Below are 27,904 nucleotides of genomic sequence, written 5' to 3'. Positions count from 1 at the left end.
ATCAAGTTGGTATATGTGAGATCATCTGTGATGTCATTAGTCGGCTACGGCTGATAGTGGTTAATGATACATGATATTCAGTATTGAAGATGACTGAGGTGTCCAGAAGATTCTGCGTGTGGTTACGTGTGCGCGCTGACGCTCTCTGTCGGTGGATGCCGTTGGGAAAATGTTGGTCTCGACGGAGCTGCCAGCTGCAGATATGGTATCATGTGTCTCAGTGAACTTACTGGAAGTTACTGCCGATGGGGAAATGACTAGACGCTACTCCGCCCACTCTCTCCTTCTGTGGAAGTTAACCATGCCCACCCCGCCCACCCGTTTGTTTTACATACAGTACATGTGTGGCATATGTCTCCTGTCGTTGTTTCTGTCCTGTCGCATTGAGGCCAGCAGGGCGCACGCTTTGTTTGTGATCTGTGAGACGGGATTTAACCAGAGGGGCCAGTGTGCGCGGCGTGTGTTTGTGTGTGGGTATATGTGTCATCTGTTGAGCACCGGGGGTGACAGTGAAGACATCAGGGCGCGCAACTCACGTTCCCGACTAGTTCAAACTTGAACGTGAGGGCACTCAGGGCAGGAAATAATAACGCGCGGTGACACGACGTGCGCGAACAGGGAAGTGACTGAATCCACCCTGGCTTTCTGAGCGAGTGAGAGTTTAGGGCTCTGTACGAAGGACTGGCCTTGGTCCAGGACCAGTGGGACACGGGCAGCGATACAGTTGGTGATGGAGGGAGGACGTGCGGAGTAACACTTACTGGATGAGCTGCTTTCCACTCAAGAGGAAGAAGAGAAGGAGCCCAGCGCTTATCACTGTTGTGAAATCTGCCTTAAACTGAAGGTAAGAGTCGACGCAGTGTGTTGCTTTAGTGAGGCCTAGCCCGCTGCGAGAACTGTGCGTAAAACTGGTCTCAACGTTTGATGAACAAATAACAACCAAAACCAACAGACTGCAGAAGTGTGTGCGTGTGTGTTTGTGTGTGAGAGAGAGAGCGAGAGAGTCTTATTTCCTCGTACACTTCTTCAAAACTTTAATAAAGTTAGGACGTCTTTTTTTTTAAATAGATCCAAATGTAGGTTCACTTTTAATCATTGTCTTGTTTGTTCGTGTAATGTCGGAGTTATGTCCAAAGTAGCAGCAATGTTGTTTTTTTTTTTTTTTTTTACTTATTAGGAAAGTTATTGTTCCTGGTATTCATGCTCAGCCCATGTGATCACATGTTGATATTGTCAGAAATACAGTTTACTCCATGTTGTATTATTAGCTCCCCAAATAACATATCATGTATGTTGCTGTATGAACTCCAACTTGAAGTTGAATTAACCCTTTAATAGCTAAAGGAAACTGTATTTATATAGCACCTTTCAAAACCCAGTTACAAGTTGATTTAAGGCAAACAATGGCAAACAATGGTAAACGGTTCTGAGGCAGTTTGAAGATCACAAAGCGATACAGGACATATACAGAGAGACAAATGTTACAAATGAGGAAAATGTGACAAAATAAAACATTATAAAATGATTAAAATAGATGACTGTATTTAATGCGATTATGTTTCTTGCATATACAAGTGGGGTGTTAAAAGCAATTATAAAGGGGCGGCAGTTTGGTTTGTGTACATTTAATACTGTATTGTAAATACATATATATCAACATACTGCGTATGGATTGTGCAAGAACAGTGAGGAGGTTTAACACACAATTAATTTACCTGGATATGTCAGTTTAAAACCACAAACCTCACTCAGGAGAAAGAATCTGTCTTTATCAAAACAAATAGTTTGATTGGTTTGAGGCAACGAAGAGTTAAATCGTCAATATATTCATAAAAAATATCTAGTACATAATCTGCTAATGTTTTGAGACGACCCAGAAAACCATGTTGATAATTCTGGCCTCAGAGGGTTTCACATTAGTTTAGTATGTTTACCAAATATCTGTTCTGTTTACTATGTTATGTCTATATACAAAGTGTGTTGCATGTTTTACGGGCCTCAGAGGAGTGTTTGACCTTTTGTGGGACATAAATAAAGTTGGCTTGATGCACAGTGCGATCATGGGAACGGTCTGCCTTCAAGGCTCTTTGCCGGAAAGCTTTTGCATTTGGTTAACTAGGTTACGGTCCATTTGCACCCAAATGTTGATCTTTTCTTAAACCTAGCAAAGATTTGTTTACTTGACTTAAACAAACTGTGCCTGAGAACCGAAATCAGAAAGCTCTCCTACCAGTACGACTTTCTGACTTCTTCAGAAATGTCAGCAACAACACATTTTTCTGAACTTCACCCAAAATTAGAGGAAGTTTTTCATCACTTATGCAAGAAAGTTTTGGCCTTTGAATTGCAGAGTCCGTCTGTAAACTGGTGCTTTTTCGTGGGAGGAGAATCGATTGAAGTGAGTTGTTGAAGATAAGTGGTCTTTGTGAGTTGATTAGTTTGGATACTGGAGATGGAGGAAACTGGTCTAAGAGGTTTTCGGCAGTGGATGTTTCAGGAAGGAGAGAGAATCTCCTATGCATTAGTATGCACAAGGGATCAATTACCCTGCATGTACATCCATGATGTGCAAGATAAGAGCGAACTGAGGAAAATTGGGAAATAACTTGTGTGTCAATGGGACATGGTTGACCTGCTTGTTTATTGAACTTCCAAGATCTGGTCTTTAAAAATGAAAAGTGGTTGTGCACTTAATGTGCACTGTCCCAGTGCACTATATAGTGAAGCCTCATCTGGGAAATTTATTGCAAATGGCTGACCCTGTTATACTACTGCAGATTGCTTCTGGCAACCCACTTTGTCTTTCTGACTCTCCTCATAGCTTTGTGCCCCATGTCCTTACAATGCACAGTGATACCAACACACTCCCAACACCAGGGACTTGGACAAGGGAACACTTGACCAGGAGCTCTACAGGTCGGACACCCCCACCTTCTGCAAAAAGCTGCAGGATTGCCATGTTTTGAGTCAAACAAAACTTCCAGTATTTCCCATCCAGAGGTCAAAATTGAACCATAAGCTCAAGTCGACAAAGTTGTACACAGTGGTACTGTGAGGGTGATGTGTTGAGCCTAGATGCAGGGCTTAAGGTTCAAGTAGTTGTGACTCGCATCAGATCGTTAAAAAAAATTATGGCTACTTAAACAGTGACTACAGCAGTGAAGCGTGCCTGCTATGGTCTGTGCAAGCCAGATTAAGGAGCAAAGGCTCTATAATTAACTGTATGTTTGCTATTATAAGACTATGATGAAGGTTTGATTCTGCCGCCGTTCAGTCCTTTTGTGCGAGCTTATCCAAATGATTAGCGACTTCTTTATGAGTATTGCACAACACTCCATTCCTTCAGTATGACTCACAATACTGGCTCCTGTCAAACAATCATCTGGAAGATATTCACGCTTTCAAATGCAGTAAAGGTGTGATTGTGTGTCCGAAGCGCTGCAGGCAATTGTTGGTTTCACCTTCACGTTGCCAGGAGACAGCGGTGAAGTTTCGCAATTTAAGCGACAGTCTAGGACTGGGTTTTTGTGGTTCTCTCTACCCATAGGAAGTGAAGAGAGCTCCAAAGACATGTTTGCTTGGTTTTTGCCAACAACAGATTTCAGATATCTAAATCTGTCAGTGTTGGTGTGCATGTTTTCCATATTTCTATTTCACCTATATGCAGCAGTTTTGAATTCAGTTCTAAGTTTGTTTATTGCTGTATTTAAAACATCACATAGCTCTGTACCACAGGTCTCTATTGCTGTGAAACTACACAGTGTCTGTTCATGTTCCTTCTTTTGGATGAACATGGGCACTGAAGTCGATTAAAACATTTTTTTTTTTAAAAGAGGCGACACCAGCCTTGTTACTATAGTCACCGCCAAGGAGGTTACGTTTTCCCCTGTTTGTGAAATTGGTTACGTCTGTTTGTTCATTGGTTTGTACAATAAGTGCATTCAACCATGACGATACAAACCCAGAACAACAAGAATCAAGAAAATACTATTTCTTCAAGAAAGCCAATCTACATAGTGCTATAAGTAAGTCCCATTTAAGTGCTACTAAATTGTAAGGTTAAACTTATATTCAAGATATAGTCGGAAGAGGTGTGTTTTTAGTTTGCGGCGGAAGATGTATAGATTTTCTGCTTTCCTAATGTCGATGGGGAGCTGGTTCTACCAATTAGGAGCCAGGACAGAAAACAGTTGTGATTTTGTTGAGTGGTTAGCTCGCAGTAAGGGAGCAGCAAGCCGATTGGCAGATGCAGTGCGGAGTGAACGGGCTGGGGTGTAATGTTTGTCCATGTTCTGGATGTAGACTGGACCCGATCCGGTCTCAGCACGGCACGCAGTGAGGTACTGGTGTTTTGAAACGGATGCGTACAGCCACTGGTAACCAGTGAAGGGAGCGTAAGAGCGGAGTAGTGTGAGTGAACTTAGGTTAAAGACCACTGAGCTGCTCCATTCTGGATGAGCTGCAGAGGTCGCATGGCACTAGCAGGCAGACGAGCCAGGGGGGAGTTACAATAGGCTCTCTTGGTGGGGGCGCCTTTCCCTGGAAGGAAAAGTAGTTCAGTCTTGTCAAGCTTAATTTTTGGTGGTGTGTGGACATCCGCTGAGAGATGTCAGTCAGACAGGCAGTTTCCGCTGCTACTTGTGTTTCAAATTGGGGAAAAGAGAGGATTAGTTGTGTCATCAGCATAGCTGTAGTAGGAAAAGTCATGTGAGTGAATGACATAGCCGAGAGAGTTGGTGTACAGAGAGAAGAGGAAAGAACCCAGGAAGGAACTTTGAGGGACCCCAGTAGTGAGAGGACAAGGTTCAGACACAGATCCTCTCCAAGCTACCAGGTCATCGCGGTCGTTGAGGTAGGATGAGAGCAGGGAGAGAGCAGAGCCTGAGACACACAGAGCCTGAAGAGAGGAAATAAGGATCTGCAGGTTCACTGTGTCAAATGCAGCAGAAAGATCTAGAAGAATAAGATCAGAGGAGAGAGAAGCTGCTCTAGCAGTGTGAAGTTGCTCAGAGACAGCAAGGAGGGCAGTTGAGTGGCCTGCCTTGAAACCAGACTGGTGAGGGTCAAGAAGGTTGTTATGGTGGAGATGGAAGGAGAGTTGATTAAAGATAGCTCGCTCGAGAGCTAAGGTAAGAAAGAGAAGAAGAGAGACAGGTCTGTGGTTGTTAACTTCAGACGGGTTGAGGGTGGGTTTCTTCAGGGGAGGGTTAACTCTTGCCTCCTTCAGAGAGTTAGGGAAACAGCCAGTTGATAGGGAAGTGTTGATAAGATGGATGAGAAAAGGAATAAGGTCAAGAGCAATAGACTGGAGATCGTGAGATGGGATGGGGTCAAGGTGGCAGGTGGTTGGGTGGGCAGAGGTTACCAAGGTAAGAACTTGATTGGGAGACAGGGGGTGAAAGAGGAAAAAGAAGGGGATGAAGATGAAGTTTATCGAAATGTTGTTATAGAAGGAAGATTAGAAAATGAGGAGCGTATGTCATCTATCTTTTTTGTAAAATAATTGGTAAAAGACTGGAAGGAGGAGGGGGAGTGGGGGGGTAGAGGAGGTTGGAAAAGATGGAGAAGACATTTTTTTGGGGTTAGAAAATGAGGATTGAGTTCTAGTTAGGTAAAAATACCTTTTTGCTGCAGAAATAGAGGCAAAGAAAAAGGATAGAAGAGATTGATAAGTGAGGGGGTCGTCAGGGTGTTTAGATTTCCCATTACATCTTGGTATGGATGCGGATCAGGGAGCAGATCGATTAGTTTTTTTAACTTTCTTTACATTGCGGGTCAAGTGCAAATGGATCTTAATGAAAAATTATTTGCGCGGCTAGATTTAATTTAGGGGCTGTTTGGGCTCAGCAGTGCAATTCTAGTTCTATAATATTAGAGTTTTTGATTAAAATAAAATGCCCTGTTTGTGTTTTGATCACTGAGAAATGTAGTAAAATTGAATATTCATGCGTAATATGTCTTAACACTCTGATTTTGTTGTAGCCCTGCTTGATCATGGCCCAGTGGCAACACATGTCCCAGCTTATCCAGCGCCTGCCTGATGACATCGTCAACAACCTCTATCCCCCAAACCTCTTCCCCATTGAAGTCAGACACTTTATAGCTGAATGGATTGAGAACCAAAGATGGTACACAAATGCACACAAACACACACACACATGCACCATACATAGACATATGATGACATGTTGAACAAGCGTGCTAAGGATTTCATTGAATATTGTGTTTGCTGGCTCTGGGTGTGGCTCTATTACAAGCACATCTTACGTGTGTGTGTGTGTGTGTGTGTGTGTGTGTGTGTGTGTGTGTGTGTGTGTGTGTGTGTGTGTGTGTGTGTGTGTGTGTGTGTGTGTGTGTGTGTGTGTGTGTGTGTGTGTGTGTGTGTGTGTGTGTGTCTGTGTGTGTGTGTGTGTGTGTGTGTGTGTGTGTCTGTGTGTGTGTGTGTGTATCCTCAAAGGGACGACTTTTTGCCGGAGAATGTGGAGCAAGAGAGCCAGGCCCGAGCTCTTTTGGACCAGATCATCATCATGTTGCAGCAGAATGCTCAGCAGAATGCGAATGTGGTGGTCAAGATGAAGTTGATGCAGATCAGCAGGTCCATGGTAGGAGAACTGCATGACTTAATGATTTAAGTACCTCCCTGATTTCCCACTTAGAATCAGAGAGTTCTTCTGTTGAGGTTGGACGTAGCCATTGTATTCTGTATAATATCCAGCAGCTGCCAATGGTCACAGCAGCTCTGTGTCTGAAATCACTTACTACTCACTCTAAAGTACATTTTTTGTATTTGTCTGAATGTTTATTTAGTGGAAATCTTTATACCCCTATATAAAAAGTTATGTGCAGCTAATCACGACTAATCAAGCAATATATACCATCGTGCTTTGCACTTGTTCGGCATGAAATACAAATAGCCACCAGACGAGAGTAGAGAATATAGTATATTGTAAAAAAAAAAGATTTTCATGTCTGAATAAAAAATACTTGAGCCTCAAATGTGACATAGTAGAAGGGAGAAGCAAACAGAAAAGCATTGATTTGAATGAATAGTATGAAATATGATGATATGGCATGTTTTAGTTGTGCAACAGCAATGATTTATTTAACGGTTCAAGAGAAAATGAGTCGTGTTAAAAAGTTTTTTATTTATTTTACTGATGAGCTGAGTATATAGTCCTTTACATAGAACTTCCTACTCAGTAGGAAGGAGTGAATGAGTGAGTGACTTCACACACACCCTGAGTGATGCAAGACAGGAAGAGAGACAGGAAAACACTCTCTGGAGTAATCAAAGACATTTGTGAGGCAGTAGAAAAGGTGAAGCGTGCCTTCAAATAAACTTCAAGAAAGAAAAAAAAACATGAATACCTTTTTGATAACAAAATACCAGTAAAAATACCTACACTTTTTTTTTTTACATATGTTTGTGCCAACCTGCTACAACATGAATTCAGACAAGTTGGCAAGTTGACAACATGGCATCGGCTAAATGTACCATTGTACACCAGAAGCTGTATCATAGATGGATCCAATGGGACATGTGCTTTCTTTACAGACTGGGTTTCAACGGCAGCCACTACAGTTTGCAGTGCTCGTCAGGGACGTCCTCAGGAAGGAGCGGGGTCTGCTCAACACAGTGAGAACCTCATTAACTCACACAGTTTGTCAAAACAATGCAGTTACAGAGAAGCTGACATCGTTCACTGATTCACAAGCTTTATTTTTTGTAAACTTGTGTACTTGTATCATCCAAAATGTTTCCAACAACGTTCAAACCGGGAGAAATCCTCATCTTTAGTCCAACTAACAGGGCTTTCATTTTGGGTGGCCTTTTAATTGCATCATATCCGCTTTACCCTCGGTTTTGCCCGTCTGCACTAAAGCTTCCAGGATAAATAATGGATGACAACGGTGAAACACACTACCAGGCAGTTAGCCAAACGCCCACTTGAAATGTATCACATTATTCAGGGCTGTTTGCATAGCACTTCAACACATGACCTCATCCTCCACAGTATTTGTCTGAGCCACACCAGGTAGATTTAGATCTACAATGGTGGTGGAGAAGATAACTCCCATGATCCCATACTGCTTTATGATGTCATAAAATTAGGACTTTTGTTATTGTTTTGATTAAGAGACCCCTAGTGGCCAAATTGAAGATAAAATTGAAATGAATTGTATGTTTATTTATAATGATTTTATAATGATTGCATATATTTGTATATGTACCCCTCTTTATATGCACTACAATCAATCATTGTAAAACATAGCATGCTCTCAATGTCTCTCTTTGTTAAATTAATAATAATATTACACTGTGTGTAGCCCACTCAGATCCCCAGCCCTCCCGCTTACCAGTATGAGAGTGGAGAACCGTCGTTCCCCAACATGCAGGATGTGGACCACCTGGTTCTGAAGGTGCTGGAGGTCCAGAACATTCGACAGAAAATGCACCAGCTGCAGGAAGAGCTCAACTGGGAGAGACAGAACTATGAGGCTTTACAAGGTGACAAACACACACACACACACACACACACACACACACACACACACACAAAAACACACGTACACACACACACACACATGCAAACAAATTTAGAGACTTTCTGCAGAAATGCCTTTATTCATTTTCGCAATAATAAAATACTAAAAACAGCCGATATTGACTGAAAATGGAGTAAGACTATTTCAGTTCCTCTTTAATAAAACAAAAGTCGCTTTCTATATTAACAGTTTCAATTTCGTTTTTTTGACGTTTTTAATAGTTTTTAGTTTCGGTTTAACTGTGATATGAAGTTTAATCAGTAGGGAATTTACGTTCATCTCAATTTTTTTGCAGGAAATTTTGTGACATATAGGTTTAAATGTTAGAATGTTAGTTGTAGTTTATATATAGACTATATTGTTAAAAGTTGACGCATAAATCTTTGAGTCATTGGTGTAGGAAAGAAATATTACATTTAAGAATTTTAACATTTAAATCTAAAACAGTGAGGGGCAAAGAATGGAGCCCTGCTCCCAACTTTTTAAATCAGGAAAACCACTGATGAAATTAAAGCTGATGATGGCTGCCTCTCGTTCTGTTGAGTAACTTCCTGGTATTGTGCCAGGAAGTTACTCACTGACCTGTCTTACTGGAAGAAATTATTGAGCAGAGCCATTGTTGATGTTAAAATTTATTTTCAGTCTTAATGTTCCAAAGGTTAATTTTGTAATTAGGGCCCGAGCACTGACATCAAAGGTCAGGTGAGACCCTATTGAAATTGTAAGGATTATTATTATTATTATTATTATTCAGGCAAATGAATTGGCTTTTTGAGGGCTTTAACATGCTCAAATTCTTACCAAAATTGGCAAAAAGTTAGAAAGTGGTTAATCTATGAGATTATTATGCCCGAGATTAATGCGATAAAATATTTTAATGCAGTTAACGCAACTTTGTTTACTTCCGGTGTGCGGAAGAAAATTCAGCTCCTCGAGAAAGCTAACAGCGTCACCCTTACTGGTGACCACTGGACGTCAGTCAGCAATGACAATTACCTGGGTGTCACAGCTCATTTTTATTGACAATGTATGGACATTTTTATAATTTGTATCGGAGGTAAAAAAAACAGAGCCGTGACATACAGCGGAGAACTGTGCAGAGGAATTCCTCGACGCACTTCAAACACAGCCCGTCAAATGATAAGTCCCGTCTGAATGAGAGCACAGCAAACTGCACAAGGACAGCAGGAAGAGGCGCTAGTTCAAGATGTGGCCACCCGCTGGAATTCTGCCTTGGAGGTGATCAAACGGATCCAGTGAAACAAGGGTCCGCTTGCTGCCACAGCGCAGGAATAGCAAAGAAAAATCTGTCAACCCCAGCTACCAAAGTGCCCCTGTGAGCGGCTGTTCTCACTCTCAGGTGATATTGTCCAGAAGAGGAGAGCAGCATTGGCTCCAGAAAATGTGAACATGCTTGTCTGTCTCAGCGCAATTTATCATACATGATATTTAAATACCTGGCTGCCACTTTATAGGTAGGAGTTATAGGCCTGAGCCTCTTTGAAAACACAGCTCTGTGTGTAGTTTTGTGTTTAAAAAAATTTAAATTAAACAACACTGTCTAAAATACACGCTGTCTGAAGTGATTACTTGTTAATTTATAAGATTTAGTCTTTAGAAGAAAAACAAACTTTTAATCGTGGTTAATCTCGATTAATGAATTTCAAAATGTGAGATTAATTAATTAATTTTTTTAATCTATTGACAGCCCTAATGAATATATACATGTGTATGTATGTGTGTGTGTGTGAATGGCATACCACAACTGTAAAGCGATTTGAGTGGTCATCGAAGCTAAAAAAAAAAAAGCGCTATATAATTAGAGACCATTTACTTCACTCTACCTCTGGTCCCCGTGTATTTTTGTCACATTAATACATGTGACAAACTTTAGGTAGTCTGTGTTTATCCTTACTGCCCGCCGTGGCAAATCAAAAACTTTCTCGAGTGGTCATAAGGTTTATGAAAAGGATAATTGAACGCGACATAATAGCCATGTGATTAAAAAAGTTTCATGTTGATATTTTAAGTAGTTTTGCTCTGTGGCAATGGTGCATGCCATGGGGCTCTCCAACACACAGCCAGAGACGGAATGATTGCTCTTGAACATATTTTATTCTTGTTATTTTTCTGCTTTGACAATAGTCAATGGCCTCAAGTTGCGTTTTTGCATTTAGGATGATAACTTTGTCACAGTATGATTGGCCACTCATAGATAAGAGAAATAAACCTCAGTGATCAGTGGTGCGAATAGCAACTACTTGACCTAATACAAGGTTTGGGTTATAATCCTCTATTGATACTGTTCTTTAGATTACACGTTTATGATTCCTGTTGTTTTTATAATGTAAAGCACCTTGTAAACCTTGTTTTGGAAAGGTGCAAGATAAATAAAGATATTATTATTATATTATTATTTTTATACAGGCTTTCCTCTACTCTATCATTTTTAAATGATGCTGTAAATGTGTCTTCATTGCGTCTCCACTGAATACTAGGGTTTCAATATTGTCCTTGCTTTCTCAGAGAAGAATTCACGGATCTAGTAAAAATCTGACATGTTTAGAGAACTGATATTTAGGAGTGTTTGAAATTTGTGGCAGATTTGAAGAAGAATCCAGTCAATTTAGAAGTGGTTTCATACGGACTTTCTGAGGCCTGAGTGGTCTTTTATTTAATTTTTCTGATCAACACTGCAACTAATGTAGTACTTGGCATTCCGGCTGTACATAAAATTATTATATTTAGCCCAGCTTTGACTGTGTCTTTGTTAACTTGGCATGTTCAAGTGTTGCTCATTCTAATCTGTTTTACCAAAGAGGGCCTTTTTAAGAGATTTGTATGTCAGTGTTAAAAATGACAGGAGGTGTGTTTTAAAAATGCCCACAGTTTTCTCCATCCACCTGCGATGTACAAAAGACTCAACGTATTATTTTATTCCTTCAGGGACAATCCAGCAGAACGGACTGGATGCCAAAAAATCTGAAATCCAGAAACACATCCAGCAGTTGGAGTACAATGTGAATGCCATGGCCACGGTAAGCTGGGCATATATAAAACCACATGAAATTAAATAAGTGTCATATCAAAAAACAGTTCAGACAAATTTCCTCAGTAGAACACTGCTCTAAGGTCAGAGCTTGACATTTGTAGTCATCTAATAATAATAATAATCCCACTTCCTCAAGTACAAGTCTCTCGTGATCACCATTATACATTTAGAAACTTAAACAATCCATATAATTGTTGGGCCTAATGTTGGTTTGAAATAACTTTAAACACTTGCTAGTGCAGGAACAGTACGTAATATACAGTGCCTTGCATAAGTATTCACCCCCCTTGGACTTTTTCCCATTATGTACTTTTACTAACTGGAATTCAAATAGACTTAAATAAACTTTTTCCCGTTTGATCAACAAAACATGCATAGTACTTTGGAGGTGCAAAATAAATTTTTTTGTGACACAAACAATAATGAGAACAAAAAAGTTGACATCTGTTGGGTGCATAAGTATTCACCCTCCTGTGTCAATACTTGGTAGAACCCCTTTTCGCTGCATTTACAGCTGCAAGTCTTTTGGGGTATGTCTCTACCAGCTTTGCACATCTAGAGATGGAAAGGTTTGTCCATTCTTCTTGGCAAAAAAGATGAAGCTCAGTCAGATTGGATGGAGACCGTCTGTGAACCGCAATCTTCAAGTCTTGCCATAGATTCTCTATTGGATGAGGTCTGGGCTTTGACTGGGCCATTTTAGGACATTAACATTCTTTAATCCAAACCATTCCTTTGTAGCTCTAGCTGTATGTTTAGGGTCATTGTCCTGCTGGAAGATGAACCACCGCCCCAGTCTCAAGTCTTTTGCAGACTGCATCAGATTTTCTTCAAGGATTTCCCTGTATTTGGCTCCATCCATCTTTCCCTCTATTCTGACCAGTTTCCCTGTACCTGCTGAAGAGAAGCATCCCCACAGCATGATGCTACCACCACCATGTTTCACTGTTGGGGTGGTGTGCTCAGGGTGATGGGCAGTGTTGGCTTTTCGCCACACATAGCGTTTTGCATTGAGGCCAAAAAGTTCAATTTTGGTCTCATCTGACCAGAGCACCTTCTTCCACATGTTTGCTGTGTCTCCCACATGGCTTCTGGCAAACTCCAAACGGGATTTTGTATGGATCCCTTTCAACAATGGCTTTCTTCTTGCCACTCTTCCTTAAAGGCCAGATTTGTGGAGTAGACGACTAATAGTTGTCCTGTGGACAGATTCTCCCACCTCAGCTGTGGATCTCTGCAACTCCTCCAGAGTAACCATGGGCCTCCTGGTTGCTTCTCTGATTAATTTTCTCCTTGTCCGACTCTTCAGTTTGGGTGGACGGCCTCCTCTTGGTAGGTTTGCGGTTGTGCCATATTCTTTCCATTTTCTTATGATGGATTTTATGGTGCTCAGAGAGATGTTCAAAGCTCTGGATATTTGTTTATAACCTAACCCTGCTTCATATTTATCCACAACTTTATCCCTGACCTGTTTGGTGAGCTCCTTGGTCTTCATGATGCTGTTTGTTCAGTAATGATCTCCAACAAACTCTGAGTCCGTCATAGAACAGGTGTATTTATACTGAGATTAAATTGCAGACAGGTGGACCCTATTTACTAATTATGTGACTTGCAAATGTGACTTGTGAATGTAATTGGTTGCACCAGATCTTTGTTAGGGGTTTCACAGTAAAGGGGGTGAATACATATGCACTCAACACTTTTCAGATTTTTATTCGTAAATAATTGTGAAATCCATGTAATATTTCCCCCCACTTCCAAATGATGCACTATTTTGTGTTGGTCCATTACATAAACTCACGATGAAATACATTTTAATCTGTGGTTATACCATGACAAAATGTAGAAAAGTCCAAAGGGGGTGAATACTTATGCAAGGCACTGTATCTGTGTTTGTCTGCATGATGGTTATTGACATGCACATTCATGCACGTGTTTGTCAAGGTGTCAGTTTAATGTGTTTGGATACTGGTTGTAGAAACGCTTCCAGCTGCTGCAGGAGTGTGTGGACTGTCTGGACCAGTGTCAGGTCCGACTGCTCAGCAGGCTGAAGGCGTGGAGGTGGGAGCAGTGCAAGGCCGCCATCGGACAGCCCTTTGATGAAAACCTCAACCCCCTGCAGACCTGGTGAGGTGCACCCCACTTATTCATTACCTTTGTCCTATCCAAGTTAAACCACACACCTAATTAGACATGACATCTAAGCAAGAGTGAATAGAAGAAAGAAAGTTATATCTGGGGAACGCCTTCAGACAAGTTCTTCACATTTGTCACAAACATTCAATAGAACTGAACATTGGACAAATAAGCATTTGGTGGTAACAGGTCAAAGATCAAACCCTAACCATAAAAGAGTAAAATTAAGTGAGATGAGAATGTTTGCAAAATTATATTTCTGGCCATTATTCAATGTTATATATCAGCAAATGTGATATATTTCACATTAGGTCAGTTACGATTGTGACTTATTATTCTTTGTTGGCTTTGGCATTTTTTGTCTAGTATTTGTCTTTAAATATTTTTTCTTATTACTCATTTTTCTGTTAGGTGTGAGCAACTGCTTGGGGTGAACGGGAACCTGCGACAGGAGTTGATGCTGATAGTGGAACACATCCCAGAGCTCCAGGAACGACTGAGGCAACTTCAGCAGGTTCTGATTCAAAGGTAGCACAGTCACATTAGTTCTTTGTCTGTATGTATTCCAATTTCTTTTAAAAATCAGTGACACATTTTAGACATGGTCTCCTCACTCATGTAGCTGATGTTTCCTGCAGCTCTCTTATAGTGGACAAGCAGCCCCCGCAGGTCATTAAGACTCAGTCAAAGTTCTCCACCACTGTGCGATATCTGCTGGGGGAGAAAGTGGCTCCTGGGAAGCCTGTGGTGCTGAAGGCGCAAATCATTAATGAACTGCAGGCCAGGAACCTGGGCAGTGTCCCTGGGTGAGTCATGCATATATACATATATATATATGTACAGCAACACGACAGATAACAGTTCCGGGATGAGTCTGAAGTCTAACAGAGGTTTTTTTCCCCTTAATGGAACAAAGAAATAAACGTTCTTGAATGTGTTCTGTTAGTTTCTTTAGTTTTTTTATTAAAACATGAAAACATGGATCTCTAATCTGTTACAATGATTACAGAATCGTAAACAACGAAATTATGTACGATATTAAAGATTTGATTTGTCATTTAGCATTTTATTGACACTATTAGCAAGATTTACTAGATCAATAAAGCTCCTTATTATCCTTTGTCATAATGCCAGGGAGGTAATATTTATCACCTTCGTCTGTTTGTTTGTGGGTTTACATTTATATTATGGTGCAGAACCAGGACTTCAAACACTTCCTTTTTCTTTTATATTTTATTTTCTATAATAAGAAGTCGACAATCATGTGTAGGATTGTTCAGACTTGGCGGTGGTATGAGCTCGATCTAGTTCCGAAAAAGTCTGGGATTTAAGAACAAACATTCCAGTTTCTTCTCTGAGATCTAGCGGCAGTCTGTTCCACAACTTTGGAGCATAGTTTACAAAAGCTGGATCTCCGATTGTCTTTCATCTGTAGTTGAGAACCTCTGCTAGACTTATTGCAGATTACCTCAGAATTCTAGAGGGGACATAGTTAACTAGAGAGTCAGCCTTGTAACTCTGTCCTAGTCCATTCAGAGCCTTGTATGTAAGGAGGAGAACCTTAAAGTTAATCCTGTGTGCAAGTGACCAGTGCGAAGCAGCTAGAACTGGACTAATGTGTTGCCTCCTCTTGGTTCTGGTTATGAGTTCTGAATGAGCTGGAGTCTCTCTATTGTTGTTAAAAGTGCATTACAGTCATCCAGCTGGCTGGAAATGAAGGCATGGATCAGCTTTTTATTATCTGTCTGATTTTAAAATGGTGGAAAACTTTGGTCAACTTGTTGATGTGGGCGTTGAAACTCAGATCTGAGTCTAAGATAACACCTAGACTCATCACATCCAAGGAGTTAGCTGATAGAGTTAGAGGGTTATCAAAATTTGGGTAAGCAGCAATGTACAGCTGTGTATGATCTACGTAACTATGGAAGTAAATATTGTACACTCTGATGATGTCTTCCAGTGGCAGCATGTACAGTAAGAATAATAAAGGTCTAAGGCCGCACCCCTATCCAGCCCCCACGACAGCATTTCAGTCAGACAACTCTAGTTCAAACAGGTTTAGTGTTTGGGGTCTAGTTTCCAACTTAATCACTCCCCAATATGATGCACAAGAATGATGGGAGTGATGAGCAAATACTTGTAACCCCCCCGCCTACAGGTGGATGCTGGGGTAGTGGAGGGGCTGAAGCAACTGGTAGAAATACTGCAGCAGCAGTGCGAGCAAAGGGGGTGATGGGAAATGTCTCTATGCTTAAATAAGCCGCCTAATAAGGTGGGTGTGTATTATAGATGGTTGTGTAGAGTGAGGTATGTCACATGATGCATGTAACATGATTGGAGCAGGGCAGCTCGAGTTGGCTGCCTGAACCAGCTCGTGGGGTTCGCTTCATTTTAGCTTGTAAGAAACATGATCTCCAACACTGACGGAACTTTCTCCCTTTTATGTTCGTTATTAATGAAATCACACATCACGCATAATTGTCTCGGCTTTTGTTTAGTACTAAGCAAACCTAGATTGTTTTTAAATTAATCCAATGCAAATAGAAATGCCCTGAAAATAAATTACAAAAGGTTCCTAAGGTACATGACGTAAGAATCCGCATTGAACCTTTGTTATGATGTCTGCAGTGATAATGTCGGGGAGCTGATCAACAACACAGCCATCCTAGAACACAACACAGCCAGCAAGAGCACATGTGCTACCTTTAGGAATATGGTATGTAATGAGATTCATCAGCTGAGGTTTAGTTATTGTTCTGTCCCACTAGCCAATGTAAACTCTTATTTTGGTTCAACAGTCCATCAAGAAGATCAAGAGAGCCGACAGAAAGGGATCAGAGTCTGTGACGGAGGAGAAATTTGCTCTCCTGTTCTCCACAGAGATCACCATCACAGGCTGTGACACTCCCTACAGGATACAGGTGTGTAGGGAAACCAGTTTCAACAGATCTCCCCTCTTTCATCAGCTCACACTCTTCATTTAACAGCCACAGAAGTGGTAAACTGATAGAAGATTCCACATGTTGCCGCCGTGAAAAAAATTATTTAAAATCGTATGTGATTTGTATCTCTTTAGTTTGATCGTTAAACTTTTATTATGTGATCGATTTTAGATGATCTCGCTGCCGGTGGTCGTCATTGTCCACGGAAGTCAAGACAACAACGCTCTGGCCACCATCATTTGGGACTGTGCTTTTTCTGAACCAGTAAGTGTCACATTAGTCTTTTGTTTAATCTTTGTAATAATATCCACTATTGCGTCTTATGCTATAGGCAACGATGCCAAGGATCGGGAAACCCAGACATCCAGGCCAGCTTGCTTCCTGTGCAGGTCGTCACTCCATGTATTTCCTTCGGCTGTACCCCACCAGACCAGGGGACCAATATGTCATCTGAGGGGGAGGAAGAATCTGAAGACACAGGGAATAGCCCTGGCAAGATAACGGGGGTGGATGAGATTCACGCTTAGATGTTGGAGGCTCTGAACATTGTCGGGCTGTTTAGTGTGATACCCCTGTTCAATGTCTCATGGATGTTGGGGAAAGTGACTGAAGACGGGCAGAGAGATTGGTGGTTGCTGGTGTGATGGAAATCTGGAGATACAAGAGGCTGGAAACAACAAAGTTATCTACGTGTATTTAATAAGGGGCTTTCTGCAGAAAGGATCAACACAGGGAGACCACAAGGATCTCAGAGTGAGGATGAAGAACAGTCAAAAACACAGATCTTATATAGGAGGATTTAGGGCTGTCCTTCTGAACCAATCCAGGAAGGATACATGGGTGGGGGAAGGAGAGGAATCTAAACATTAGCAGCTGATTCACATGTGTTTCCTTAGGTGATAAGAAGACATCCACTCCTTCCTTTGATGGGTAATTAAGTAACAAATGGTCTCAACGTATTTCAACACTAACAGTTCCGACCATAAAACAGCTCAAGTCTTAAACATTTGGTGTATGTAAATACAAGTCATAAAAGTCTCTTACAAGGCTGCAGAAACTTACTATCCAAATACAAAATAGTTTGTTAAGCATGTTTAGTTAATTTTTCTACTACATTTCCCTCCTTTTTGTCATTTATTGACAACTTATGAGAATGAAAAAATCAAATACATCAATTCACCATCATCATCACAGTAGTGTAAAGCAAACTGCATTTGTCGCGAACGGTATGCGTCTTTAAAAGGGAGGAAGGAATGATAAGAGCAGATTACACAACCACACAGTAACATCACATTCTTTATCACTATCAAAGGGTTCTGGGGAGGAAACCCCTCAGGGAGGGGAAACACATCTTATATTGTCGTCACTGTAGATCTAATTTGTGTGTCATCTGGCAGAACAAACCATAGGGACACAGTTGGCATTCCCCATAAGGCCCATGGAGGCTACAGTAACCAAACTGTGAGTATAAAGGTGCAGTGTGGGGGAGACATACGTGCGAATAGAAGTGTGGCATGTTCAAACGAGCAAACACTTTCTGTAGCTTCAAAGGAAAACAAATCATCATATCGCACAGGATGCTTGAAACCCACAAAAAACGAAATTCGTATCAAGCGTGTCAGCGGGAGATCGCTGTCATCATTATTGAGAGAACAGTTCCTCTACTGCCACTTAGACCCAGCTGACTGGAGAGGTCAGTGTTCCATTTGTCGTCCTCTCGGCGATGTGTGTATCATGTGATTTTCTGAAGCAACTATAACTAACAGCTGTGCTGGTCAGCACTGCCCCCTCTTCACCGATCTTTCGCTTTACTTATTCAGTGTGGGTGCAGCAGTTAGAATTTCCGGTTCTGGGACTCTCTTGCAGTGACTGGCATTTCCTTGTGATACTGGGTCATTATTAGAGGTGTTAGCATCACATTTACATACAGCAACATGTTTGGGGAGGAGGATAGCATCAAGCATCAGAGACACTAGAGCATGATTTGCAGTTGGTTTGCCTGCTGATGTAAGGAATTCTCTGTGTTTCCAAATCGTGCCAAAATCATGTACTACACCATATGCATATCTACTGTAAGTGTAGATATGAACCCTTTTCCCCTTAGCCAATTTGCATGCTTCAATGAGAGCAGTGAGCTCTGCTGCCTGTGCAGACAGGGAAGCAGGGAGTGGTCATGCAATCAATGTATCATGTGCTGTAACCACAGAGAAACCAACTTGATTTGCTCCTGTGTCTGAATTGCGAGACGCTGATCAATCCACAAACAGTTCAAGGTCTGGATTCTGCAGTGGTGTTTCCTGTAAATCTAGTATGGAGGATCAAACTTCAGTTATTGTTATTCACCATATCCTTCTGTGGGAAGAAGAGTAGCTGGTTAAGAACATTACATCTTTTCACAGTGATATTAGGCATTTCCAACAGAATAGCATGATAACGAAGCCAGCGTGCAGCAGACAAATGAGATATCTTTTGTTCCAACAAAATCAAAGACATAGCATGTGGTACCAACAGGGTGAGTGGGGAGTACCCCACTAAATCCCTGGACGCCATTACGGCCTTCTCTGCCGCCGCTACAGCTCTGAGACAAGTAGGCAGGCCTGCAGCAACTGGATCAAGTTTTGCTCAGAAAAATGCAACAGGTCTCTGTTTGCCCCCCTTGGTCTGGGAGCAGCACTGATGTCATCTACTCCCCCCTCTCGTCAACTGCTTGTGTGAAAGGTCGGTCAGGGTCGGGTAGTCATAAAGTCGGGTGGTCGATTGTAGGGTCAGTTTCAAGTCAGTGAAAGCTTTCTCTGCGTAATCAGTCCATATAACTTTGCTAAATGCTTGTAAGCCTGTGTGCGATTGCGCTGAGGAACTCCTCGAGGACAGCATAGTTAGGTATAAATGATCTGCAATAAGAATCGATCACAGGAATGACATCCCTTATTTCTTTCTAACAGTTAAGGAATCTTTGAATTACTGTTACTCTATTAGGGGAGAGGGATTTGCCCTCTGCTGTGATCACATGCCCTAAAAATTAAACTTTAACTTTTACAAACCTATACTTTTACAAACTTATACTTTAAAAAACGTATACTTTAACAAACTGCAGTTGTTCAGGCTTGCCTTATTACCTTATGCATTTAGATAATTTAGTAGAGCTACAGAATAATTTTCACAATATTCTTCAGTTGGAGCCAGATCACAAATCATTATATTGTCAACATATCATAAATGTGCTCTTCCTGCTGTTATCTCTAAATTAGCTCAAGCTCTCCTTTAGTGCCTGGTTGTAAATGCTCAGTGATTCACAATAGCCTTCACAAAGGCATGTGAATGTATAACTTTCTCTGTTGAACTCAAATGCAAACCAGTATTGGCTGTCTTCATCAATTTAAACACTAAAGAATGCATTTGTCCGATCAACAACAGAGAACCATTTACTATCCTTCAGAACTTGCTAAAGGATTGTCTTAATAATTTGGAACCGACGAAGCGCGTTGTTGTACTCAGCGTTGACAACATACAAATCTCAGATGAATCGCAAATCATCAGGTTGTGTTTTATCAAAAATACTCTTCAACAGAAAAAATCGGAGCGTGCACTAGTGAATCCTTGCAAGGAACAATTACATCTGCCCTCAATAGAGAGTTGAAAACGGTTGTAATACCATCGATGGCTTTCTGTTTCAGTAGATATTTTCAGATCATGGTGTGATAACCACAGGTTCCATGTATTAAATTAAACCCACATCATGATTACCTTGAGCCCTTGAAATGTTGTTTGTATAATCTAAATATGCATGTGCATATTGGGCTTCTTTACGTGTGTCTGGTACCAGTTAAATAACCTTGAAAGTGTGAACAACAGATGTAAATCCCTTTCTAAACAATTTCAAAAATAGATTTTACCTAACCACAGGATCTGATATTTTTTCCCAAATGTCAGCATTGACACATTTTTGTATCCACGGTCCCAAGTCTTGCCATTCATCATTTTTGTTTTTGACAGCAAGTCATGTGAGTGTGAACCAGGAACTTCAAAAGGAGAGCATCCTCTGAACATCTGTGAAGGAACTGAGAGGGTGACTTCAGAAACAGCACATCTATGTTCATTCCAGAACATGAAACTTAGTGTTAAATTATCTTTCACACAACTTTCTCTAAACCATCTTTTCTCAAAACCTGCATCTCTCCCTTTGTGTTTGAGTGCAGTGTACATCTTTTGGATGTTCTTAGTATGACTGAATGTGCCTTGTCCACTAGATCAGTGTTGATCGAGGTGACAACAGATGAACAGAGCTTCCATTCATACGCATTTAACAGTGAATCAGCATTACATTTAATGCACGTGTAAATCTGTAGTGGATCCAGATCAGCCGTTCGGATCACTATGACTCCTAATGGGTTGGAAACTATAAAATATCCAAAAGATACTTTACATCTCTTCACATCATGGTAATTTGGACAACATGAGGATAGCAACAAATTTACACTTGAATTTTTCAGTGATGCCTCATATTATATTATAATATCACCTCATATTAAGGGAGTCAGGAATTTTCAACCACGGTGCTTCCTGAATCAAACACAGATCTAACAACTCATTTGCTCATTTTAGTATGTGTGTCAAACATAATATTCTTGATGATTGAATGTGTTGCTCCTACAACAACAAGGAATATATTCTCTTTCCCTAGCACTGTGAGTGTGTGCGTTGGCATACGAACATATACATTTCATTAATATTTATCATATGTTCCTATCAGTAGTTTGTGTTTCTTTTCTAAAAAACAAAAAAAAATGTACTTCCCTGATAAGTGTTTGTGTTAGTGTGGTGCATTCACCCTCTTGATGTGTGAAGTGTTCCTCACGGCCTCGTTCTGTGTTCAAAGCTGCTGGTTCCTCCCTCTCCTCCATCCCCGCCTCGGTTCAATCACCTTGTAAAGTTGCTGTTTCTTCTGCAATTTTTTTAGTTTTGCCCAATGTCCCTTCTCTCCACAGAGAAAACAAATGTCCCAATCATCATTCCACGTGCCGTCTCCTCTCCTTCCTTGAAATCCTCTTCTTCTGCATCCGCGATGTACCTGTGAACATTGTCAGTGAGGCTTTATGCAGATCAGTGTCTTATTTCTTCTTCTTCTTCGCATGAACTGCATGTGTTTTTATTAAGCTCTTCCTGAGTCCCACTTGATGCCTGTACGTTTTAACAGGCTGGCAACATCAGGTCACTTCAACAATTCGCGATTTGGGCTGGATCCTGTCCCAGTCCATATTGCCTGCTTGTCTGGTGCAAGGTGAAGAGAGGAGTTGCGGGTCTGGAACGTTATTTGCTGGAAAAGGTTGTTGTGGAGCCTGGGCTCCTGGCTGTGGAACATCCGCTTCTGGTGGAGCCTGGTGTTGTTCTGGTTGTCTTTTGTCGGCGGGGAAGAGTCGAGGTTGGAAACCTGCATTTTGAGACACTGAGACATTTGTGAGGTGTTATCTGTCCCTGCCAGTGTCTGTTTTCTGTCCCTTTGATGCAATTTTCTTTCTAACCACATTCCTTACACGAAAACTCCCCCCAATTGGAAACCACATTCACTCATCCATACTTGTATCAGACTAAGTACTGTGTCACCATAGTTCCTTCGCATGAAGTTCACATAAGGATTACTCAGTTCAGTTCTATTATCCAAATCTTATTTTCTCATTTACCTATGTAAAGATTTTTTTTTATTTTAATTTAAGTATTAGTTAGTCTTCATCAATCTCCTAAACGCTATCTTAAGGAGCAAATATGAAACTCAGTAATATAAACATCGTCAAAATAATGTAATACCTCCCATATTATATTCAATAGTAATTTCCTTATAATTACTTGGTTACTGTTAGTTTCTCAATTCATCTCTTCTTTTTTTTTTTTTTTTTTTTTTTTTTTTTTTTTTTTAAATACACTTTCAAATATCCTGCCTCACCAATACAAATCATAGTGCCTTAAAGAAGTTCTCTACATAGCGCGCTTTTCGAGACTTGTTTCACACAATGCAAATACAACTCAGTATTATGTCCTCTCTGTGGTCGTGTTATTTAACAAACTCGTTCTTAAAGGTACCTCGTCAGTCTACCTTCCAGGTTTCTTCTAAACCTTGGTTAAAAATTTACAGGGCTTTCACCTGTCTGGAGGATCCCGTTCCTCTTAGACCAACTTCTCCGTAACACTATGCTTTGCTTGGTATATATTACACTTGAAATCTCAGATTCTCACCAGATAGATCGCAGCGCTGAGACGATCCGGGACTCGGGTCTTAGTCCCTGCATCTCACCCGTATGGGGAGGTTAAGGTTGGAAACTATTTTTCCAAGAGGATCAGTCAACCGCTGACCCGAGTCCAGATCCGCCCAGACGTGCGATCCCACTTCTGACACCAAATTGTGATGGAAATCTGGAGATACAAGAGGCTGGAAACAACAAAGTTATCTACGTGTATTTAATAAGGGGCTTTCTGCAGAAAGGATCAACACAGGGAGACCACAAGGATCTCAGAGTGAGGATGAAGAACAGTCAAAAACACAGATCTTATATAGGAGGATTTAGGGCTGTCCTTCTGAACCAATCCAGGAAGGATACATGGGTGGGGGAAGGAGAGGAATCTAAACATTAGCAGCTGATTCACATGTGTTTCCTTAGGTGATAAGAAGACATCCACTCCTTCCTTTGATGGGTAATTAAGTAACAAATGGTCTCAACGTATTTCAACACTAACAGTTCCGACCATAAAACAGCTCAAGTCTTAAACATTTGGTGTATGTAAATACAAGTCATAAAAGTCTCTTACAAGGCTGCAGAAACTTACTATCCAAATACAAAATAGTTTGTTAAGCATGTTTAGTTAATTTTTCTACTACACTGGAGCCTGTGCTCAAGGGGAAAGTCTATACCGAGTCAAAATGTCTGTTGTGAAAAAGGTTTATTGGGTTTCTATGAAGGTGATATCACCGCAGGATTATCAGTGTTCGTGTGTCTTTGTCATCAGGACAGAGTGCCGTTCGTCGTGCCGGACCGCGTCCCCTGGAGGATGATGTACAGTACTCTCAACAGTAAATTCACCTCTGAGGTCCAGACGAAGCACAACCTGGACCCCTACAACCAGCACTTCTTGGCCCAGAAGATATTTGACAAGCCTGACTTTTCTGACGACTTCAGCAACATGATGGTTTCCTGGGCCCAGTTTAATAAGGTGAGCTCAAGTGTATGTCTTCATGCACAGACATACACAGGCTGACATATTCACTCATATCTCACTGTGGCTCTCAATCCTACAGGAGGTTCTCCCGGGTCGACCTTTCACTTTCTGGCAGTGGTTTGAGGGAGTAATGGAGCTGTCCAAGAAGCACCTGAAGAGCTACTGGAGCGAAGGGTGAGGAGAGATAGTGATAGTGATAGTGAAATGGTTAAAATTAGCAGCCTGCTACAAATTGAATAATGACAAGTGTTTCCAATGTTTGTCTCTATTAGGCTGATATTTGGTTTCATTGGGAAGCAGCATCTCCACCTGATTCTCCAAGACAGGCCCAACGGGACGTTCCTTCTTCGCTTCAGTGACTCAGAGATCGGAGGCATAACCATTGCTTATGTGTCTGCTACTGAGCGTAAGTGTTGGAGGGGCACCAATTATCTTGTTTAACTAAAAAAAGTTGGGAGACCATATCTTTAAGCTTTCTGTAGTTACAGTGTTGAGCATTTCACCTGGATTATAATTTTTTTTACAACAGAGCGCTTTTAAACAAAAAAAAGGCATGTAAGGCTCTGGTGTAGCATAGAAGCATAGACTGTAAATGAAGATAGACCACAGGCCTGCAGTATACAGGTGCCGCCATCGTGCTTCTTCGACATCATATGGAATCAGAGTCTGTTTCAGTGTCCCAACGATTCTCCCTCTCGACCAATGACAATTCAGTCTCACTGGTCAATTAAGACATTTAATAAGGTGTCATTGCATCAAATAACTAGTTATAACCAAACTCAATGTACAAATGAGCACAATATACATAACTGTTATAACAGCTACTTAAAATGACAGAAACCATCTTTTAGAAAGGTTTTTATTTCTTAGTACTTTTGTCCGGCCCACCCTCTATAACATGGAGGATGAAAGGTTTATGACCTGTACTGCTACCAGCCACAAGGGGGCAATCAAGGTGATATGGCTTCACTTTTGGGAAGCAGTCATGTTGTCCATCTTTACATTCAGTATACAGGGAGGAGATACATATTTCAAATGCTGTTATTTGTGTCGCCTTTATTGTGATAGAGGTCTTTTAGAGTTCTACATAGTGCTGGGCTCCAACGGGTGAAACAGTGGACGTTAGAAGCACAAAGTAATAATAACAACTCTCAGACTTCTCTCACGCACTGAAAAAATAAAATGATATGTTTATTTTCCCAAGATGGGGCCCAGAAAATTCAGAATATCCAGCCCTTCACCAAGAGAGACCTTGAGATCCTCAGCCTTGGTGACCGCATCCGTGACATCAATCACATAACTCACCTGTATCCTGAATTCCATAAACATGAAGTTTTCAAAAAATTCTACTCAGGTAATGTTCCTCATCAAAAGATTGTTAGTTTTCAGTTTTATGTTCTTAAATCCAAGTGAGGACAGGCAATTAACAGATGGAGGATTTGTTTTTTTTTGTGCTCTTGTCCAAACAGAGCCTCAAACATCACCCCATGGGGGTTACATCCCGGTGACACTGCATACCAAAGTCGGCGTGTAAGGAAGATCTTTATTACAAATAAACCACGTCATCTTATGCACTTACAGTCATTTTGAGAGTAATGGAAAACATTTTAAACATGTTGTGTTTGTGTGCAGTGAAGCTCGCTCAGCGATGCCCCCTCCTCGCATGGCCGATAACTTCCCTGGGTAGGTGTACACTTCTCTTCCTCTCTTTATTTCCAACCATTATTCCCTTGTGCTGTCCTCCACCAGCCACTGAGACTGTGTTTGTCTGCACATTTGCTTTTGTCCCACCCAGGCTGCCCCCAGGAACCTTTGAGATAATCAGTCAAACTTTTTAAAAGTCGAGAACTTTAGGAGTTGGAGGCACCTTTGCCTCTGTTTATACTGGACTACCAGTGTCATCTTTTTCAGGACAAAATGTACATGTTTCCTGGTGACAGTTCCTGCCCTTCTTTTCAGGCATCAGTTCCAGCAGGCGTTCAGCCCGCAGGACTCGATCGCTCAAGACATGGACACTGCAGCTAATTCCGAGGTGGAGTTCAGCCCAAACCCTCCTGTTGTCTTCCCAGAGGAAATGTAGGTGTTTCATCTTCATACTAGTGCATGATCTACATTTGCTTTTTTTTGTCCTACAGAAATTGTTTCACTCAGTGTTGAGAGACCATAAAGTGTATGTGTCTGTCTCCAGTCCCAGAGGTAACGACATGGAACTGGATTTGGACAGTCTTCTCCGGACACTGGATGAATAATAAGACGTCCCATCAAAACTGTTGTGGAAGGGCAAAGCAGACGTCAAAGAGAGACCCGAGACAAACTCATATGAACTTACTTATCATCATATAAGATAAAGTGTTTGTGAAGACATTCTTGCTTCACTCTCATTTTCCATCTACACCTTCATCTGCTTCTCTTCAGAGACAGATTTTATGTCTCTGGGACTCTGAGCTGGAGGAAGAATGGAATCGTTTTGTGGGCAAGTAAAACTGAGAACAAACCAGATGAAAAACGCAGTCATTGCTTTCTCCCGGCCTTCTGTGCTTTGTTTTGCACTTTAAAAAACAACCACTTTTCTGTCTATTCCCTGATGCTGGGTTTGTGGCTGTTGATTTCTTTGATACATTTGTGTGAATTCAGGAAAATAAGTGGATTACTGTATTGATTACAGCGCTTTTACAACAGTGACTAATTCTATGTGATAGCTGACAGCGTGATGCTCATTGGAAGATAAAGGTCAAAAACAGAACAGTGAGCTGGTGGAGATTATATTTCAGGGTATGAATCTTATCACATGATCACATGTTATCCTTTGTGTTTGTTGCATATATATGCAGAGTCAGCTTTACTGTATATAACTCTCCTTGTGATTGGAAAGCTTGAGAAGCCTCTGCTATATTATGTTATTTCAGTCAGTTACACAGTGATGAACATGGTTAATACTTCATAACTCGGCTATGGGTTAATCAATGTTTATAGCTCTAACCTATGCTGTGGTATAGTGAGGATAAGAAACATGATAGGAATGTGTTTCACTGAAATTTACAATGAAAGTGATGATAATGGTGGGAGGCAACATTTATATCATATTAGGTAAATTAATGTATCAACTATACCATCAAGAGAGCACTTATAAATATAACATATTAAAGGCTTTGCTCGATATTTACATTTTAATTTCTCCTTGCTTTCTGCGATGCAGTATGTGTCCAGTGATAAAACTGTGAAACCCAATGAGATGAGGTTGTGCTGTCTTTTCTCTGTTTTGCATTTTTTTAGAGCCATGCAATTCTAAAATATCTAAATAGCTGTAAAGCACTAGAGTTAATTAGAAACTTTGCAATGTTGCTCTGAAAACAGATGCATTACCTTTCCATCATCATCATCATCATCATCATCATCATCATCGCTCTAAGTTTAATTTTGTTCTGAATTTAGCATCTTTTATTCACATCTAAACGCATAATCAAAACCAGACCTCCCCCATAAACTAACTTTGGGCTCAATCAGAAGCTTTGCACTAAACCTGACACCACACCCAATGCTTGGCATTTAATAATACATAGTGTAATAACGTATATCTCAAATATAGTGTGTTGGATGTAGCATGCTTATTCACTGGATGGTAACCATTTATATTCATGTGAATTGTCTTTCATGTTTATAAAAATCGTATTACCATGGTGATAAGTTTAAATCTCAGTTATTTTCAAAATATAATAAATATATTTGGTGAAGAAATGCGAAATTAGTTCTCCCTTGTAACAGCTATTTTTGTAACTACATGGAGGAGTGTATCTTGCATAAGGTGTTGACAACAGATACATTTATAATACCACAGATATGATCTCATCTGATTGCTAAATGTTTTTTGTGAGGGGTTACGGGGTTATGTTCTGTAGTGAATATGTCAGTATATGTAGTGAATGATAACTGTTGTACTTAGTGTATCTAGTGTCAGCTTCTTTGGTATAAACAAAAGTATGAAAAGATCTATTTAAACTCCTTATTTTTCTACAGTGAGTCT

The 27,904-nt window shown here is 40.7% G+C and overlaps 1 protein-coding gene across 1 annotated transcript; it reads left to right on the top strand.

The window, feature by feature from the left end:
• Positions 1-329: 329 nt before the first annotated feature.
• stat6 (signal transducer and activator of transcription 6, interleukin-4 induced) lies at positions 330-27,628 on the top strand. The gene is made up of 20 exons (XM_053425190.1): positions 330-844; positions 5,983-6,128; positions 6,458-6,602; positions 7,556-7,636; positions 8,329-8,509; positions 11,494-11,585; positions 13,578-13,726; positions 14,147-14,263; positions 14,374-14,541; positions 16,364-16,451; positions 16,534-16,656; positions 16,849-16,941; positions 23,674-23,877; positions 23,963-24,057; positions 24,156-24,289; positions 25,088-25,237; positions 25,353-25,413; positions 25,516-25,566; positions 25,843-25,959; positions 26,072-27,628. Exons 2-20 carry the CDS (start codon positions 5,995-5,997, stop codon positions 26,130-26,132), a joined length of 2,244 nt encoding a protein of 747 aa, XP_053281165.1. The 5' UTR covers positions 330-844; positions 5,983-5,994; the 3' UTR covers positions 26,133-27,628.
• Positions 27,629-27,904: the final 276 nt, after the last annotated feature.

Source organism: Pleuronectes platessa, chromosome 6 (assembly GCF_947347685.1).
Source record: "Pleuronectes platessa chromosome 6, fPlePla1.1, whole genome shotgun sequence".
Lineage (NCBI taxonomy): Eukaryota > Metazoa > Chordata > Actinopteri > Pleuronectiformes > Pleuronectidae > Pleuronectes > Pleuronectes platessa.
The sequence above is the reverse complement of the archived record's forward strand: the minus strand, read 5'-3'. Positions and strand labels throughout refer to the sequence as shown.